Source organism: Myotis myotis, unplaced genomic scaffold, assembly GCF_014108235.1.
Source record: "Myotis myotis isolate mMyoMyo1 unplaced genomic scaffold, mMyoMyo1.p scaffold_m19_p_10, whole genome shotgun sequence".
NCBI classification, from domain to species: domain Eukaryota; kingdom Metazoa; phylum Chordata; class Mammalia; order Chiroptera; family Vespertilionidae; genus Myotis; species Myotis myotis.
Window position 1 is genome coordinate 39,080,907 of NW_023416314.1, and position 20,606 is coordinate 39,101,512.

Genomic DNA, 20,606 nt, shown 5'->3' on the forward strand with positions numbered 1-20,606 from the left:
ATGGCCCGTTTTTTGGTTCCCTTCACCTTCCTGATCACCCCATGGACAGTTTTCAAAGAGCTGGGTCCAGAATTAACATGTGCTCTAGATACGCAGGTACCAGTCCAGAGCAGCGAAAGGTGGGATTTCTACCTGGCACAACACACGTGGCAGGGAGGGGCCCAGCCTGCAGCCTTGCCACCTCTTCACTTTGCAAACAGCTCCTCCTTTAACCCTCAACTCAAGCACCATCCCTTCCAAAAAGCCTTCCCTGCCTGTCTCCCTACCCCCACCCCACCAACCAAGCAGGACAAGAGTCCTCACACTCTGCTGCCCTCGCTCCCTTCGCCGACCTGTCACAGCCCCCCCCCCCCCCCCCTGAGGAAATGCTCTGTTTGTGTGTTCGACTCTGCCATCAATTGTGAGCTCCGAGGGCTGGAATTGGCTGGCTCCGTGCAGTACCCCTGGTGCCCAAAACCAAGCCAAGCAGAGAATAAGGCCTCAGGGGGGGAAAAGGTTCAACTGAAGTGAACTGAATTAGAATTAGAGCTAATTTTTAAAAAAATATATTTTAGCTGAAACCGGTTTGGCTCGGTGGATAGAGCGTCGGCTTGCGGACTGAAGGGTCCCGGGTTCGATTCCGGTCAAGGGCATGTACCTGGGTTGCGGGCACATCCCCAGTGGGAGATGTGCAGGAGGCAGCTGATCGATGTTTCTCTCTCATCGATGTTTCTAGCTCTCTGTCTCTCTCCCTTCCTCTCTGTAAAAGGATCAATAATATATATATATATATATATTTAAAATATATTTTATTGATTTTTTACAGAGAGGAAGGGAGAGAGACAGAGAGTTAGAAACATCGATGAGAGAGAAACATCAATCAGCTGCCTGCTGCACACCACTGGGAACGCGCCTGCAACCCAGGTACATGCCCTTGACAGGAATCCCTTCAGTCTGCAGGCCGACGCTCTATGCACTGAGCCAAACTGGTTAGGGCTAGAGCTAATTTTTGAAAGGTAAGTAGGCTGTGAGTAAACAAAGGGAAGAGGACATACATGGTATATGAATAAAGTCAACTCAAAGTGAAGGAAATATATGAGTGAAGACTGGGAAGCAGGAGTGCTTGAGTCTGGCTAGAGGGATTCGGGCCAGACTTGGGCTGCAGCGAAGTCCTAGGATAAACTGAAGGGGGTGGGGAGGACTGACCTGAGGCTAACTTAGGAAAGCTGGCGTGGAGAGGAGGGAGAAGGGATTTATTCCCCTGTGGGCATGGAGCAAGGGCAGGATTTGTGTAATGTAATAAGATATAAAAAATAAAACACTTTTACACCTCACCCAGGAAAAGACATGGAACTTTACCGAGACATTTTAAACTCCCTGTGTGCCGCACCTAACCAAACATTTATTCATCACCTGGACGATGCAGCAGCTTCCTAACTGGCCTTTCTAACTCTGGTCTTGCTTCCTCCACTCGGTTCTACCCATAGTCAGAACGATTTTTAAAGAACAAAAATCTAACCGCATCATCCCTCTGCTTAAAACTGTTCCGTTGCTTTGCATTGGCCTTGGACTAAAATCCAAACTCCATTTGGCTCCTGTTTGTATTTTATGCCTCATTTTTGCCAGCCTTTTTCTCAAAACTGATCATTGGGTTTTGCCCAAAGAAAGTGGCTTCCATAGTTCCCTGCACCTCCTCCTACATGGCATGCATAACTGTTGTTACTGGGTACTTATCTCTCTGTCTCCACTACTAGACTTAAGGGTTCTAGGGCAGGGACCATCTGGTTCCTCTGATGTGTCCCCAGGTGCCAAGCACAGCCCCCAGCACCACGGATGCTCACTAGCGGTCGATGAATGCAGGCACAAATAACTGCTAGGCTCTGGAGACAAAAAGAACCTCCGCAAAAAGCTCCTAGTCCAGGTGGAGAACAGATACACCGATAATCTCTCGGCTAAGCAATCAGAAAATATGTGACAGGAATGGTAGATTTGCGTTGTCTTCTAAGTTCCACCAGGGGGCGTTATTGGAATGCCTCAGATTTCTCCTAATAAAAAACCATGGTTTTTTTTTTGCTGAAAAGACCCTACCTACTTTGAATAGAAATGTGATTTTCACATGTGGTGTTTTCCAACAGTGGTGGTTATTTTGTTTTGTGTTTTAATAAACTCCCTATTCAGTTCACTTGAGAGAGCTGTAGATGAGCCATCTGTGAATTTGAAAGACTGAAGTAATTCCTGTTGGTGTTCACTTTCTACCTGCAGTGATTCTTCACCTTGAAATCATCTTCAAATTGGAATCAAGAGCTTTCAAAACATGATTTAACTTATATTCCACATCAACTGTTGGGAGCTAAAATAGGGATTGTCATTATTATTTTCATCTTAAAGATGGTAACTCTAAGGGTTCAAAGAGCTAATTTTCCCAAGGAATGACAGTTGGTAAAGCAAGGACTTGAATCTGTCTTCCAAATTCAAATATATTCAGTCACTAAAAACATATTGAGTTCTAGGCTCTCTACAATATGACAGAGATGCAAAGACATACCCTCCAAAATTAATGTCTCAGAAGCAAAGACTATCAAAGCTGGAGGGAACTTTGGGGAAAAACAACTAAGTATTCTCAACGTAGGCATGCTGAAGAATCACCTCAAGAGCCTGGTAAAATGCACATTCCTGGGCCTTGTCTCCCCTTTACCTATATTTTGATTCAGTGAGTCTGTGGGGCTATGGGATCTGAATTTTTCCTAAGAACATCCACTCTTCCCTCCAATTCTGATGCTGATGGACTGTGGACCACACTTTTAGGAACATGGACCCATTGATTGAATCCTTTCTGAATATACAGAGGAGGAAACTGAGGAGAAGTGAGCAGAAGTGAGTCCCCAGAAACTCTCCTTGAATGTGGCCCGGGAACTGATAACGAGCAGCCTGAAGTAACGATGCAATGGAAAAGCACTCAACGGGGAGCTGGAGACCCGGGTTCAATGTTTACCACCTTCCAGCCAAATCACTTAACTTCAGATTTCTCAACAGTAAAATGCAGAAGAAAAATGCATCCCTCATAGGCTTATTCTGAGGCAAAGGAGATAGATACTACAAAAGATTCAGCAAAGGACAAGCACATAGAGGACCCTTGATTCATGGGATAGTTTTGAATGCTCTTTCAACTCCATTATCCTATTTTTTTAATATGTTTTTTTATTGATCTCAGAGAAGAACAGAGAGGGAGAGATAGAAACATCAATGATGAGAGAGAATCATGGATCGGGTGCCCCCTGCACACTCCACGCTGGGGATCGACCCTGTAACCCGGGCGTGTGCCCTGACTGGGAATGGAACCGTGACCTCCTGGTTCATAGGTCAATGCTCAACCACTGAGCTATGCTGGCTGGGCCATTATTCTATTTTTTAATAACGACAATCCCAACAGTACGTTCTGTTGCCAGGCAGTCCTGTCTACATAACACTTGTGATCTAGTGGAGCAGATATCCATCAATTATAGAAAAAAAGTAATTATAACTGTAATAAATGCTACCAAGAGAAAATATAGGAGGTGTTTTAAATAATGTGGGGATTCAAACCTAGTCTGCAGACAAATAAAAGATCCTCGAGGAAATGACTCAAAGGATGAGTAGGAGTTAGTCAGAAATTACACACGAATCAGGAAAGAGCTTGGCAGGGAAGGAAATGAAAAGGCCAAACTCCAGCCTGTCTGGTGTGGAGTGAGCAGGGAGATTGCCATTACATGAAGCCAAGGATGCTCACTATTTCTGGAAAAGCCTTTCTTCTTTCCTGCCTTTATATTTATTTGAAAATCTTGATCTTTTTCTTGACCCTTATTATTTCTACTTATATTTCCTTTTCATTTTTGCATGAAAAGCCTAATGATAGTAACATTTATTCAAAGTTATTATACCATATATAATAATAATATAGTATTCAGAAATAGTGATTGTCTAATAATACAGGTGAAAAAACACTGCTAAATACCAAACAGGAACATACATTGAGCCGTCAGAAACTTAGCCATGTTTGAAAAATATCTATTCTATTGTCACATAATTATTTGCACTTATAGCATAATTTAGTTACATTTTAGTTAGGTTTTAGTTAAACTTGGAATCCTGTTGTTACTTAGAGTGACTTCAAAAATTCCTCTCTGATGCAGAATTAAAATATCATAATGTAAGAAGTTCGAATTGTGGGAAAATATCTTACCCACTGAATGAAGCTATAAAACTTGGGCAGAATGCATGGAGCAGGCATTTAAGTAGTCTCAAAAGTAAATGATAGCAGGGAGACTGGGGAAAGACCAGAATTTAAGCACCACTGAATTGGCGGGGACTTTCCCCTTTTCGTTCCTCAGTAGTCCCAACCCCAAGGTGAGGATTGGGAATCCTACCCAGAAGGCCTCTAGCTGTGGCTCAGGGAAAGGGAAAGAGGACTCTTCACATGAGGTGGAGGGACATACCATGTCTTCCTGTCTTGGGCCTCTGTTCTCTTGCACCTTTCCCCCAGGCAATGGTGGTAGTGAGGGTCTATGAGTTATCTTATGTATTACATTTACATACATTGAAACCATATCAAATACCAGTAATGCTGTAAGTTTTGCTTTCAGCAATCCCAACTTGGGGGGGAGGGGAGGGGAGGGGAGCAGAGGTGAGGAGGGCAAACACCCACTGATTTTTTTCTCCCTCTGTTTTCCTGCCACTTGGCCCTAGATGCATGCAATCATGAGAAATACACAGCAGAGTAGAACAACTGAAGCCTCGGGCTTTTGGCAAGAGGACCAAAAATGGGAGTTTGAGAGGATTGGAAAATATCAGAGAGATCACAGAGAGGAAATAAGTTCAGGAGAGCAACCCCATAATTCCTGGCCTCACTCCTGAGCTGTGTGTGCATGGATCTGATGCTAAAAAGCATATAATACATTTTCGTGCTGAGGTATGGGGTAGACCCCTGTCCAGATCCAAGGTTGGCCACTGGCTGGTGCACAACTGGGATGGATCTGTATAGCACTGAGAAGCTTTAAAGACTGAACTGACATTGGAATCACAACCACAGAAGGCAGGTTAGGGTTTCTGAATCCAACTGAGTCAACTGCATGCTAAAATAAAAATATTACGATTCTCCATAAAATTTAAACAAGATCTAGATACTTACAATATTCAAAACGTCTAGTACTTAATCCAAAATTACTCAGCATATGAACCAGGAAAACCTAGACATGGGATGAGCTCCCTCCTCAGAGTTGCCATTGCTCATTGCACAGCCCTCAGCTATCCTGACAGCGCTTTATTGTGGTTATTTGTCTACATCCCGGTCTCCCCCTGTGAGTCCAGGGTTGGTTCTGCTATTTCTCTGTGTCCTCAGCACAATGACAGAGGTGCTAAATACAGGATATTCCCCCCAAAATGTATACACACTTTAACAGCTGATAGCTCAATTGTGGAAATAAACCATATTTTATTAAACACCGCCTTTATAATAATTCAAAGTGTGTGTGTACACTTTTTTGGACATCCTGTATTTGTTAAACGAATAAATGAACGGTGCCTGGAAAAGAAGGGAAAAGAATAAGTCGCCTAGTAGGACATACTAGTACGAATGGCAATATTTTTGTTTGCTTAAGGGACCACGGGTATGTTGTGTGGAGCAGGGACCCAGGACCTTTGAGATTTAGGTTCTGTAGGCCCTAGATTCGCGGGGCACTGACCCTAATGGCCTTTACCCGCTTCACCTCGGGTCAAAAATTCTACTCATCCTTTAAGATGGCTCAGCTGTCCAGTCCTTTGCGAAATGTTCTCCTCTCCTCTGTCCTCTCACAGCTCTTTACTCGCAATTCCCGTAACACATCATTTACTCTCCGGATTTCCCCATCAGAATCCAGCGGTATTTCTGTATTTCCATACCCTCATCTGGCGCTGGCGGTGGTGTGTGTGAATGTTTTTAGGATGGCTGTGTACAGCCATAGCCCGATTAATTCATGGCTCGCCCCACCCCAGCCTCAGTTTCCCCGCGTGTGGAAGGGGCACAGCGAAAACACCTGCCCGGGGCCGTGCTCGGTGGAAGGCGGGCGGCCCCTGGGGTGCAGGCAGCCCCCGCGCAGCGAGAGGAGCTCGGGGGCAGGAGGTGGGAGCCCGGGAGCGAGCGCGGCGTCGGAGCAAAGGAGTCGGGGGCTGGGGCCGGCGGGCGCAGGGGAGGACCGGCGGGCGGGCGGGCGGGCGGGCGGGGCGGGGCCGAGGGGCGGGCGGGGCGGGAGCTCCGGGCGGCGGGCCGTCTCGGGCGGGACGTCGGCGGGGACGCGTGCGGGCGCCGGCGATGGGCTCCGTGGCGCGGCTGGCGGCGCTGCTGGCGGTGCTGGCGCTGCGGGCGGGGGCGCCGGCGGGGGCCGCGGCGCGCGGGGACACCTTCTCGGCGCTGACCAGCGTGGCGCGCGCCCTGGCCCCCGAGCGCCGCCTGCTGGGGCTGCTGAGGCGCTACCTGCGCGGGGAGGAGGCGCGGCTGCGGGACCTGACCAGGTGAGGGGCCGAGTGGGGGAGACCGAGTCAGAGGCCGGGACTGAGACACGCGCTCCAGGCTGGGGGTGGCGCTGGGACTCACTGCCGCCCTGCGTGGGACTTCACACCCGGCGTCACGCCCCCGTGAGACTGAGCCGCGGGGGTGTGACTCCCCAGATGCATTGTCACCCTGTGTGCGACCCCAGGCCAGACAGTGTGGCATGGGGTGATGGGGGAACTGAGGCTGAGGGTGACCCCGGAGACGCTGTGTCACACGGTGTGGCCTCACACACGCACACAGCGCCCTCCGGTCCAGCGTCACACAGAGACAGATGTGGGAAGGTGTGGCGGAGTGCCTCTGAGGCCAAGGAGGACCTCGCAGGACAGTGTCCAAGGTGTGGGCCCCAGGCTCGGTGTCACAGAGATGCCCAGACGCTGCCAGAGGGCCATGGGGAGGAGACTGTGTGATGCTGCAGCCATAGGTGTGTTGACCATGTGCCTGGGTCATTGGTGTTCGTTATGAGTCAGGTGACATTCTGTGACCACGTGGGAGACGCTCATGTCAATGGAACTGGATGCACATGGCACTATGGATACCGTCCCCATGGGAACGATGCAGAGTATGCACTAGTGATCGTGCAAGTCACTATGTGAATGTGCTTCACTTTCATCAATTTATTCAACACGTGTGTTTGAGTGCCAAGCACTTCCAGACACTGGGGATAAAATGGTGAACAAGACCCAAGACTCAAGGAGCTTGGAGTCTGTAGCATCAGGATTGTGAGTCAGGGATGCCCACGTCTCCTTTGCTTTCAGCTCTCCCTTCTCTTCACCCCAGGAAGAGCTCTCTAAATTCTAAATAAATGATAACTGAAGTGTTATATGTGTATGAAAGTATCTGACACCAAGAAAATACTGGGTACACAGACAATAGGGTGGTGAAGGCTGGGGCGGGGGCAGGCGGGGGCTAGAAGGGGTCCATGGGGGGGAAAAGGAATATATGTAATACTTTCAACAAGAAAGATTAAAAAAAAATACTGGGTAAAACCATTCTTGATGCTAGAGCAGCGGTTCTCAACCTGTGGGTCACGACCCCTTTGGGGGTCGAACAATCCTTTCACAGGGGTTGCCTAAGATCATCGGAAAACACACATATAATTACATATTGTTTTTGTGATTAATCACTATGCTTTAACTATGTTCAATTTGTAACAATGAAATTGGGGGTCACCACAACATGAGGAACTGTATTAAAGGGTCGCGGCGTTAGGAAGATTGAGGACCACTGCTCTAGAGGATGCTGGGTGTAGCACACACAAGCAGATACTCAGCCAATACTGTTTTGCTATATAATCAACAAGCGCTAGTGCTACACACCTTGGGGTAAAACGCTGTAGACTTGGAACACTGGGGCACTGTCATCACATACTGACTCTGTCAGTGCCAAGCTATGAAAGATCAATGATTGTATCTAACACCACATGTGTGAGCATGTGCTGTGCCTTCTCTGCTTGGGGCATGGAGAAGCCCGCAGTGTGAGAAATGGTGGTGTAAACACATTGTTATCTGAATATATTAATACTGTGCTTCTGGGATGGGCCCCTCTGCTGAGCTGAGACAACAGAAGGCTGTCTGAAATGTACTGCTTATAAAGTTGTGAGTGGGTGTTTGTCATGGTAATACCCATTCTGGGGCACATGGGAAGAAGGTGTGTGGAACACCAGGGCTGTGTGGGAGAGCCACGGACAAGAGAATCAATTTGTGTGTGGAAGTGTATGTGACAGATCTTGTTACTCAGTGGTGACTGGATGATGATGTAATTTGGAACGTGCTCTTAAGTGTGTAGTTTGCATGTAAGCATTAGATGCATGTTTAAATTCACTGTTAGTTTCAAATAGGCATGATACACACACATACATGTATAATGTATGTAAGTGTATATTAATAATAACAGTAAATGATTATGATTTCCATAATTCTTGTCACTCTTTGGAGGAGCATAGTTGCCTAATGTTCTGTAAGCCCACGTTTACAGAGCAAAATATTTTAATTTTGTTCTTAGTCTTGATCAGTGATTTTCAACTTTTTTCATCTCATGGCACACATAAACTACTTCCTAAAATTCTGTGGCACACCAAAAAATGTATTTTTTGCCAATCAGACAAAAAAATAGGTCTAATTTTGATTCATTCACACCAGATGGTTACTGTTGTGTTGTCTGTTGTCCTTTTTTAATTTGACAATCTAGAAGAAAGGAGGTCAGTGACCCTGACTAGTCAGGCAGTGCATGTTTTAAACATTCTTGTGACACACCGGTTGAAAAGCGTTGGTCTAGATTCACTGAAGTCCAAGTTTATTGATGGAAATAGCAGACTTTTTTGTCTTTGATTTCAGATCCCAACATGCTCCCGGCTACCCGTGTGCTTGCTCTCTTACCACCAACGCCTCTTTTTGGAGGTCCTGATGGAGATGAGGGTCAGAACTCTGATGCCCACGCCCAGCCTCTCAGGGAACAGGCTCAGAAGGGCGCTTGTTGATGAAAACATCTGGGCAGGGCTTCACTGTCTGATCACCATTGTCATTGTCACAGTGGGAGGTTTTGCACAAACCTTCTCTCCTTTAATTCTCTCTGGCACACAGTGCTTTGGAGGAGGTTTGTATTACTCTCTTAAACAAATGAGACATTATTTAAACTATGAGAAAACCGAAGGACTTTATCCAAGATTATAAATGCAGTCGGTAGCAAATCCAGGACTAGAACACAGCTCTTTTGAGTCTCCTCCCATTATGCTGTGATGTTCTCCTGCTTGCTTATCTGTTATGACAGGACCCAGACCTGAGGTTTATGAGCAGCCAGAGTACATAATGGTTAGGAGTCTGGATTCAGCAATTTAATAGACCTCTATTTGAATCCTTGGCTCTGACTTTGGGCGAGTTTCTTTACCTCTTTAAGCATTAGCTTTTTAATCTGTAAAATAATGGCAGTGAGAGTACCTACCCCCGTAGGGTTGTTGGAGGGATTAAATACCATATAAAGGTATTTATCATTGTGCTTGGGATGTAATAATTGCTCAATAAATGTTAGGTCTTCACGATTGTTAAGACTGACTAGTGAAACTAGACCCCACGTTTGGCTCTAAACAGTAACTAGAACTGTGAGAGCTCAGATAATAAAAAAGAATCAGAAAAATTCTAGATTCTCTTCTCATGTGACTTACGGACATGTAATTTCAGGAAGTGTAATTTGATATTTTTGAGACTGTCTGTTCTCGAATCAGTGCTCTAAAACCTAGTGAAATGTTTGCTTTCTAAAGCAAGAATTTTGGCGGTTCCTGCCCATGTTCTTATACTCCCAATCTGGTGATTTCATGGACTTGAGATGTTATTTCTAAGGGCCTCAGTTGATATTCTTCTCTGAATTTTTAAATTTAAAAATGAAATTTTGGGGAGGTTGAAACTACTCTCTACCCACATTAATGAATAAAAATTATACTAGTTATAGTATATATTGTTATATACTAATATAGCATATATTTGTTACATATATAAATATAATATAGATATATATATATAATTAAGCCCTAGCTCTTTTTATTGGTACAGTTTTTAAAACTACCAAGATTGAAAAGTAGGGCCAGCAGCAGTTATTTCTGTGCTAAGAATGAACCATCCTGAATGTCTCAGAAGAACTGAAGCAAAGCCATTTCTAAATTCCAAAGGAGAAACATATTGAATTGAAATAGCCCATGTATTGTGGTTGGATCATCTGTCCAGGCTCCGTCTAATGCAGGGATTGGGTTGCACATTTTATGTGCAAATTCTTGAAGGAAAGGATCTGTTTTTCCACTCTCAGCAGTATTTGCCATTGAGGAAACCGTGAGGTTTGAATTCAGCATCCAGTTACTCAGTCTCTGAAAACCAGCTGTTTGCTCAGAGGCTGGGCATGGGGCCAGCGTTTAGATTCCAGACCAGCCTCGGGTATCAGTGGATAGGGGTTCTTTCTCTCCGTAACAGAAAAGTGATGCATCTGAGCGCTGAACTGAGTTATGTGCTTCCAGGAAGATCAGAGCCCTGTGCTAAGTAAATGGAGCCCGTCCTGCAAAGGGGGCTGCGAAGAGAAAAAGAGGTCGTGCTTTTGATCTGATGGATGGCCTGGTGCACCCCTCTGTCTTACCTCTTTCCCATTGTGCCTCCGTTTCCTCTGGTGTCTGTTAGACATCAGTCCTCAAGCACCAGATGAGGAGTCTATTTACTCAGTTGCAGAAAAGGTAATGGAAAGAAATACTAGGACAGTCACGCTAGAAGAGAGACCTTCTAGACTAGACCAGCTCTGTCATTTTATAGAGGAAGAAACTGAAGGATAGTTGGAGGCTGGGTCAGGATAAGTCTCAGGTCTCCTCCCAGTCCGACCGTCTTATAAAATCACTGCCCGTTCAGCCTCAGTTGTTTCTGGACACTTGCTCTTCAGGTTGGACTCCAGCCCAAGTCTCTGCTGAGAAGTTTTTTCATCGAGCAATGGAATATCTTTCATTAAGTAGTTCCATATGGAGCTGATGCAGGAAATAATGGGTAATAAAAAACAAAACAAAACCACACCCTGAGACTGGTATATTCAAAACCCTAGGACAGTGATGGCGAACCTATGACACGCGAACTCATTTTTTTGGTTGATTTTTCTTTGTTAAATGGCATTTAAATATATAAAATAATATCAAAAATATAAATCTTTATTTTACTATGGTTGCAAATATCAAAAAATTTCTATATGTGACACGGCACCAGAGTTAAGTTAGGGTTTTTCAAAATGCTGACACGCCGAGCTCAAAAGGTTCGCCGTCACTGCCCTAGGATAACCGCTCTCAAACAGCCCTACTTGGGGACCAGAGACACCCTGGTATTTGACAGGCTTCCCATTCCCTCCCTGGGGCACCCAGGTCCTGATTCTCCTTCCTTAGTTTATGCTTGAATTGAATATTTGGCTCCCTGGAAGCACCGTGAAGCAAGTCATCTTCTATTTTCAAGCTCTGTTTGATAGTTGCAGGAACCACCCTTGAGAAGTCTTTAGGTCAGACTCTGCTTGAAGGTATTGAAATCCTCCCACCCAACCACCATCTCTATTCTTCACTTTCATCCCTTTCCGCTCATGGAAGTCCCCACTCTTGCCAAAGAACTCCTGTATTCTCACGTGCTCTTGTACACATTCACGTAAATCCATATCCTTTTCACTTTGATAACACTCTTTTCTTTTACTTCCTTTGTTGCTATTATATTTCTTGGAAATTAATAATTTTAAAACAAGGGGGAAATTCTTTGAGGGCAGGACTAGAGCTCTTAAGTCTGCCTTTTTTAAAATCTGTACATTTCAATAGTATAAATCCCGCTGTAGGAGTGGGATAACCACAGTAGACCAGAAAAGGAGATAGCATGTTTTGCTTACATGAACACTCCTGTAGGATATCTGAGGAGAGAAATTAACGAGGAAGATGGTCACTTCTGGCCCCACTCTTCTGTCCCTGCCTGCAAATGGAAGCATGCTGGAAAACATCACCTCTTCATTCCCCATTAGCCATCATCAGTGTCTACATGCCACTGTTATTGTTCCGATTCTCCTGGTCTCTTGCTTGCAGTTTTGAAATGGCCTCCAAACTGGTCTTTCTGCCTCCAGTCGCTTCCACTTCTGAACCCTCCTCCCCACCCTTTCACAGACTTTTATATGTCAACATATCCCACTCTCACTTAAAACTTTTTGGTGGCTCCTAGTTGCACTCAGGGTCAAAACCAAATTCCTCAGGTGACCCCTATGAGGTGCTCCTCACTTCTCCCGTCTGATCTACCCAACTGCCAATACCCCCTGTGCTCCAGCACTACTAACCTGCTTGTAAGTCCCCTGCTGTCTCTCTCTCTCTGTACCTTTGCATACTTGGGACTGCCTCTGCCTATCGAAAAGGAGGCTTCCTCCTCCCTTCCTCATGTCTGCATTCCCCCATCAATCTCGGTTTATTACCTCCTTTGTGAAAGGAGAGATGATCTTCTCTGACTTGCTCTGGCCAAATCAATCACTCCCTTCTATACTCCCCTAAGCCTTGTTTAGAAGTCTGGTGTTGCTTCTGTCGTGCCATTATTTGTGTCTATATTACCCACTAGACCAGGGGTGGGCAACCTTCCTAATGCCATGACCCTTTAGTACAGTTCCTCATGTGGTGACCCCCAACCATAACATTATTTTCGTTGCTACTTCATAACTGTAATGTTGCTCCTGTTATGAATCGTACTGTAAATATCTGATATGCAGGATGGTCTTAGGTGACCCCTGTGAAAGGGCCGTTCGACCCCCAGGTTGAGAACCGCTGCTCTAGACTGTGAGTCTCTGAGAACCAAGGTTACCGTCTTAGTCACAATTCTGTTCCTAGCTCCTAGAACAATGTCGTATTTCACCCGCCCTTTCATAGAAGCATTGAACTTAGGCACAGGGTGGCACAGGGCATTTTCTTACCTATGAAGTGCTTGAGCGTGGGCCCTGTCTTGTCCAACTTCTGGCGTGGCCGGCGTCTGACAGGTGAACAGTAGAGAGCGGCGTGTTGAATGAACAGACACATGTCAGACCTCTATGCCTTTGTGCACATTGTTCCCTGTTGGATCAGAAAGCACTCTTCCTCCCTTCTTTGTTCTAGATCCATGGAAACACTATGGCACAGTCAACTGAGAACAGGCTTCAGAGTCGGCGGGCTTGGGTTCATTCTTGGTTTTGTTGCTAATAGTATGGCCTGTTTCAGTTTCTTCTCCTGTAAAATGGGCATGATCAAATCTATTCTGAGGGCTGTTGGGGGTAATTAAATGAGACTATGTATTTAAAGCGCTTAGCAGAATGCCTAATACATGGTGAGGACTCAATAAGTAGTAGCTATCCATATTGTAGTCCTTCAGGACTCAGATCAAGTGCCATCCCCTCTGGGAAGTCTTTCTTATATGTCTTTCTCCTTTTAAAATTTTTTATTTATTGATTTTGAGAGAGAGAGAAAGAGAAACATGGATTTGTTGTTTCACTTGTTTATGTATTCATTGATTGCTTCTTTTTTTTTTTTTAAATATATTTTATTGATTTTTTACAGAGAGGAAGGGAGAGAGATAGAGAGCTAGAAACATCGATGAGAGAGAAACATCGATCAGCTGCCTCCTGCACATCTCCCACTGGGGATGTGCCCGCAACCCAGGTACATGCCCTTGACTGGAATCGAACCTGGGACCCTTCAGTCCGCAGGCTGACGCTCTATCCACTGAGCCAAACCGGTTTCGGCATGATTGCTTCTTGTATGTGCCCTGACTGGGGATCAAACCCACAACCTTGGCGTATTAGGACAATGCTCTAGTCAACTGAGCTACCCAGCCAGGGCTCTTCCCTTACATTTCTAACTCCCATCCGGGTTAAGTGTCCTGCCTACAAATTGCTATAGCGTTCCATAGCATGATATGCTCACTTCACTTTTCTCATAGCATGCATCACAATTATTGCAATTAATTGAACAATGTGTTCGCATTTCTACCAGATTCTAAGTATTGAATATAGAATGGTGAGAGAGAAAAAAAGATTTTCTGGATTGTGAACTCCTTGAGAGCTGGACTCTGTCTTGCCTTTGTATCTCTAGCCCCTAGCATGATGCCTGATGTACAATAATTGACTGGTAGAGACTGACTCATTGAATGAACAAATGAAGAGACCTACTTTTGTTGTGATAGTAGTAGGTTTTGTTGTTGTTGTTGTTTTTGCTTATTGGTTACAGTATTCCATGAGTCTCGAGGGATTCAGCATTGCATTTTTAACTACTCTTAATGTTTATACAGAATGCCAGCCTTTCCTAGGTGTCTGGTTGCATCGGTAGGTGAGATCATCCCAGTCCTCTCTTTCAGGTTCTATCACAAGGTGCTTTCTTTGCATGAGGATTCGGCAACCCCTGTGTCTAACCCTCTGCTTGCATTTACTCTCATCAAACGCCTACAGTCTGACTGGAGGAATGTGGTACATAGTCTGGAGGCGAGTGAGAACACCCGAGGTAATGAGGAGGCGGGCTGGAGGGTAAAGAGATTCCATCTCCTGACTCAGGGGAAAGGAGAGAGATTCTGATGGGATGTGGATGAAGGGTAATGAAGTGGGTAGGTATTACTTGATCTCCTTAACTCTACTTATCACAAAGAACTAGGTCCCTTTGTTAGTAAGTTTATATAATTTTACATTAGAAAGCACCTTCATACTCATTATCTCACTTGATTTTGGATCGAATCCAAAATATCATCCCATTTACCTATGTGTAAAAAGTGATGTCTTCTAATAATTTCTGTTTTATTAAGTTGCCACTACAGTGTGATCTGTTGCAGGAGCACTTTCTTAATTTACTCTGCTTTGTATTTGAACAAGTTTGTTGACTTTAGGGACGTTAAGAGGAAAAATAATTGTCCCTGCAAAGGGCAAGACTCCTGGAGACAGGTAGGAGGGAACAGTGTGATAAAGGTGTGTGCCTTAGTTTTCACTCTAAAGCCTTTATTCCTTATTCAGAAGATTGTATTCAGCATCGCTCCGTGCCAGGAACGGTGCTTGCCACTGAGAAGAAAAGCAAGTCAAATATTATTTTTATTCTTGAAATATGTGAACAGGTAATTGTGCCTTGCATGTATGAAATGCTCACCGCCTGCTTTTTGAATGGGGGTTTGTTTTCACGACCTTTGCAGCTCTGAAGGATGGCTTCGAGAAGGTGGAGCAGGACCTGCCAGCCTTCGAGGACCTTGAGGGAGCAGCAAGGGCCCTGATGCGGCTGCAGGACGTGTACAGGCTCAATGTGAAGGGCCTTGCCCGAGGCGTCTTTCAGAGAGTCACTGGCTCCGCGGTCACTGACCTGTACAGCCCCAGCCGGCTTTTCTCCCTCACGGCAGATGACTGCTTCCAAGTTGGCAAGGTAACAGTTTTCAGAGAGAGGGTGAATTGCTAGGGGCTACTTTCTTGTGGATGAAATAATTATATCCCGGTTGCTTTTTACATTTTTCTAATTCTGACAGCAAACTTGGACATTTGTTGTTATTCCCCATTTTCAGGTGAGGAAACTGAGGTTCAGAGAGGGTGTAGAACTTGCCTAAGGTTTCACAGTTTTAAGTAGGACTAAAATTTGAACCCGGGTCTTTTAACTCCAAATCCCAGGCTCTTTCCATGATAGCTAAAGTGACCATATACTTAGGACACTGTTGGGAGTGGAAGGGGTGTTATTAGCCAGGACAACAAATGTACACTGGGACTGTCCTGGGTAAAGTGGTCCTTTGTCACCATAGCTCAGTGGTCGGCAAACTCATTAGTCGACAGAGCCAAATATCAACAGTACAACGATTGAAATTTCTTTTGAGAGCCAAATTTTTTAAACTTAAACTATATAGGTAGGTACATTGTTATTAACTTAATTAGGGTACTCCTAAGGCTTAGGAAGAGCCACACTCAAGGGGCCAAAGAGCCGCATGTGGCTCGCGAGCCACAGTTTGCCGACCACGGCCCTAGCTATTGCACCCTGACTGAGGATGAAGAGCTGGGTGGAAAGGAGAAGCAGAGTTAAGGGAGGGGGAAGGGATAGGAGAAGGTGATGTGGAGGGAAGATCATGGACAGTCGGCCTGCCGAGACGCTCTGGAATCCCTTGTACATTTCCTGGGAATTTAGAAATACTAAATTAAAGTAGTGTCAAAAACAGGCCATTCACTCTAACGTTACTGGAGGAAATAGACTTCAGGAAGCTCCCATATGAGATATTTTACTGATCTTTGATCATAAGTTATAAGCACACTTGAGGTCATTTTACAATATACTCTTTGTGTGCTGTTGCTTTAAGAAGTAATGGAGTATGACAAAGGAGGCAAGAACATACAATGGAGTCAAGACAGTCTCTTCAATAAATGGTGTTGGGAAAATTGGACAGATACATGCAAAAAAATGAAACTAGACCACCAACTTACACCATACACAAAAATAAACTCAAAATGGATAAAGGACTTAAATGTAAGACAGGAAACCATAAAAATACTAGAGGAATCCAAAGGCAACAAAATCTCAGACATATGCCAAAGCAGTTTCTTCACTGATACAGCTCCTAGGGCATTGGAGACCCTGAATGGAATTAGAGCTGAATCATCAGGTTCCTGGCTAATTTCAGTTTACGCCTGTTAAAATGGTTCCATGTCAATATATGCTTCATTGGTGAGGCCTTTCTGAGTCCGAAACCATATGTTGAAAATTTAGTAAGTCACTTCCTGAAAGTCTCCCTGGCAGCCTTTATTTCTGTGTGTATTTACTTATTCTGAAAGATAAGACATTTCAAATTTACCAAAAGTATGTAAAATAATACTGTAACAAGCAATTCTATCAATCATTGAGATGAGATACACGTTCACATTTTGCTATATTTGTTTCAGATTTTTTTCCAAGTCTTTACAAAAGAATTTACATAGAGCTAAATAAAGCCTCACTCCTTTTCCTTCTCACCACCCACCGCCCTTTCTCCTCCACCTTCCCCAGGTACCAGGTAGCCGTTGTCCTGAACCACAGGGTATGAGCTTTTTGAGTCCAGTTCCTTTCTCTCAGCACATTATGTCTGTGAAGCTCATTCGTGTTGTTGCATTTATTAGTAGTTCAATCCTTTTTATTGCTTAGTAGTATTCACCCAGTTTCCTATTGATGGATACTTGGATTGTTTCCAGTATGGGCTGCTTTGAATGGAGCTGCTAGTAACATTCTTATGTAAGTCTTTCTGTGGATGTTTGTTTTCATAGCTCTTGGTTAAAAAACCTGGGAATGGTGTTGCTGGGTCAAAGAATAAACTTCAATAATTATTCACATGTGGCCAAGTGTGTTTCATCTACATGTCTCCAATTCCCTCCATCATTGTTTATTTTATTTATTGGTTTTAAATGCATTTTATTGATTTCAGAGAGGAAGACGGGGTGGGGGGGGGAGAGTTAGAAACATCAATGATGAGAGAGAATCATTGATCCACTGCCTTCTGTACCCCCCCCCCCCCCCACACACACACACACACTGGGGATTGAGCTTGCAACCCAGGCACATGCCCTGGCCAGGAACTGAGCTGTGACCTCCTGGTTCATAGGTTGACACTCAACCACTGAGCCATGCCGGCTGGGCCATCATTGTTTATTTTAAAGTGGATCACTCCATTTTCTGATTTCTTAATTGTCTAATTCCCCGGCCCTACCTAGTATTATGTCTGTTGATTCTTGTTCATGATCAGTTATTTCCTGATAGGATTTGTTGTGTTTGATCGTGAGGTTATTTTTAGCAGGACTTTTTCCCCCCATAGAAGAATCTCTGTGCCCAGAACTGTGGGAATATTCCCCCAGAGAGTTTTGGATTTTCTTCTTCCAGGTACTCAGATGGTATCACTGGACTTAGACCCCCCCCCCCTTTTTTTGACTCTACATTATATCCCCATGACTTATTTATTTTATGACTGGAAATTTATACCTTTTGACCCACCCCCTACCCCCTACCTTTGTCAACCAATTTGTTTTCTCTTTCTATGGGGTTGGGTTGGTTTGTTTGTTTAGATTTCACATATAAATGAAATCATATGGTATTTGTCTTTCTCTATCTGACTTGTTTCACTTAGCATAATGCCCTCAAGGTCCATCCATGTTGCAAATTGCAAGAGTTCATTCTTTTTATGGCTGAATAATATTCCATTGTAGGTGTGTTATATATATGTATATAACTTTACTTATTCATTTGTCCATTGCTAAACACTTAGATTGTTTCCATATATTGGCTATTGTAAATAATGCTGCAATGAACATGTGGGTACAGATATCTTTTTGAGTGAGTGTTTTCATTTTCTTCAGATAAATACCCAGAAGGAATTGTTGGATCTAATGGCAGCTTTATTTTTAATTTTTTGCAGAATCTCCATACTGTTTCCCATAGTGGTTGTACCAATGTACATTCCCACCAACAGTGCACAGGGTTCCCTTTTCTCTACATCCTCGCCAACACTTGTTGTTTCTTGTCTTTCTCATAATAGCCATTCTAACAGGTGTGAAGTGATAACTCATGGTTTTGATTTGCTGTGGCCTTAGGTCTATTTTTATATTGATTAATTGGCCTGATGGTTCCTTAACTGTATGGATAATGTAAGTTCACACCCTAAACTCAAGTGAAGCGTAGGCTTAAGGTTAGTCATATTCTAAGGAGCTATTTTATTCCCCTAAACAGAGCCAACAGAAACAAACCAACTTTCTTTTCTCCTTGTGGCAGTGGGTAAATTTTTTTCTGGTCTACTCTGATTCTTCAGGTATTGTTTTCAGTGGGTTACCGTATTATGAATGTGTCTAAATTCCAATCCCTAGATTTGGGGAGGTCTACAGAAGACTCATCTGTCCTCATGTGGGCATTACAATCTAAGGTTACTAAGTACCAAGGTTACTAAGACTTACCCCCATCCCAGGCAGCTTCAGCATCTGCTCATAAGTTTATTGCTTGTATTTTCAGCTGCTCCTTTTTTGTTTCTGGTGCCTGAGTATTTTCCATTCTTTCTTAAAAATATATAAATAAATGTTTTGTTCAAAATTTCTAAATCTCTGTGGTTGGAAGGATTCCAATTATCTCAATCTTTCTCATGGAAATCTTAAATAAATTGTTAACTTAGCAGAAAAGGTTCAGTCATTTTTTATCAGAATTCCTCAACTCAGTCTTGTCACAAATAGGGAACTTGAGGACCAGAGAGATAACACCGCAGATGAAGTACAGGCCTGAGATAGGAATTGACTTATAGTTAGGCTGCAGAGTCACGGTATCTCTGCATTCTGCTGTCTTTCTGCCTATCTGGAAGTTATACCTGCATTTGATCATTTTGTAAGAATCCTTCCAGCTCTGCGACTTTATAATTCCATGCTGTCTCCCTCATCAATTTCCAGGAAATTCCACTAGCAGTTCTGGTATTCTAGTTAATGGTGAACTATTAAAAGACAGGTGCTATGTCTAGTTACATGTTGCCATATTCCAACATTTAATATAGATAATGCACTGAGCTCTCATACCATTCCCAGGTCTACCTTCATTATAGTGTCTAATGCATTGTGTCACAATTATTGGTTTATCACCAGCCCCTTGATTTTAAGACCTTTAAGGGCAGGGACCACCGGGTACATTACAAACACTCAGTAAATATTGAATAAATAAATGAATGAATTAGTCCATTCCTCATAATGCTGCCAGCAATATCTTCCTAAAAACAAGGCACTCATAACTCTCACTAGCTTATCCCATGCTGCCCTTTTAAGTTCATTTTCTGCTTCTCTTCACCTTACACCACAGTCACAATGTGTTATTTGAACACATTCTTGCTTTGGCTTCTGTTTCTACCACTCCCTCATCTTAAAATGCCCTTCTTCCCAATCTTGGTGTATTGAAATTCTTTGGCTTCTTCAAGGATGTCCCATCTCAGATGCCACTTCTTCCATGAAACCTTTTGAGATTCTCAAGCCTCCTCCTTTTTTTATATCTGCCCAGCATAGAATATATATATATTTCCTCCAGCATTCATGCTAATCTGTCCAGTATTATAGTTAACCTGAGTTCATATCTGTCTTCTCTCCAGGTTATAAATTCCTTAAATGCAAGTATCCTTGTGTCTTCTCTGTACCCAGTGCAATGCCTTGTATGTAACAGGTGCTTAATAAATTGAATTTAAATGAATTTGAGATGGAAACTGGCTTTGTTGGGTTCCAAAGGCCCCCCACTCTTTGCATGTCATGTCCTTTCCTCTGCCTGTGGACTAAGGCTTTAATGATAGTGCCTATGTTTCCTACAGGTGGCCTATGACATGGGGGATTACTACCATGCCATCCCCTGGCTGGAGGAGGCCGTCAGTCTCTTCCGAGGATCTTACGGAGAGTGGAAGACAGAGGATGAGGCAAGTCTCGAGGATGCCTTGGATCACTTGGCCTTTGCCTATTTCCAGGTAGGGGAGTAAGTGAGACTCACTGCTTTCATCACAATAAATGTAATGCTTTATATGCACTTTACAATTCTGTAAGCATTTTCATGTCTCTTAATTTATTTCATCTTCCTAACAGGACCAAATGTGAGTTG

The 20,606-nt window shown here is 43.9% G+C and overlaps 2 protein-coding genes across 2 annotated transcripts in view; one reads left to right on the plus strand and one right to left on the minus strand.

The window, feature by feature from the left end:
• Nucleotides 1-6,300: 6,300 nt before the first annotated feature.
• Nucleotides 6,301-20,606, plus strand: part of P4HA3 (prolyl 4-hydroxylase subunit alpha 3) — a 34,826-nt gene continuing 20,520 nt past the window's right edge. The window contains exons 1-4 of the mRNA XM_036325002.1: nucleotides 6,301-6,501; nucleotides 14,386-14,528; nucleotides 15,202-15,425; nucleotides 20,326-20,475. Coding sequence (XP_036180895.1) covers nucleotides 6,302-6,501; nucleotides 14,386-14,528; nucleotides 15,202-15,425; nucleotides 20,326-20,475 — 717 coding nt within the window. The 5' untranslated portion in view covers nucleotide 6,301. The remainder of the gene's footprint in view (nucleotides 6,502-14,385; nucleotides 14,529-15,201; nucleotides 15,426-20,325; nucleotides 20,476-20,606) is intronic.
• Nucleotides 16,781-20,606, minus strand: part of PPME1 (protein phosphatase methylesterase 1) — a 91,862-nt gene continuing 88,036 nt past the window's right edge. Inside the window, exon 12 of the mRNA XM_036325010.1 lies at nucleotides 16,781-16,803. Coding sequence (XP_036180903.1) covers nucleotides 16,799-16,803 — 5 coding nt within the window. The 3' untranslated portion in view covers nucleotides 16,781-16,798. The remainder of the gene's footprint in view (nucleotides 16,804-20,606) is intronic.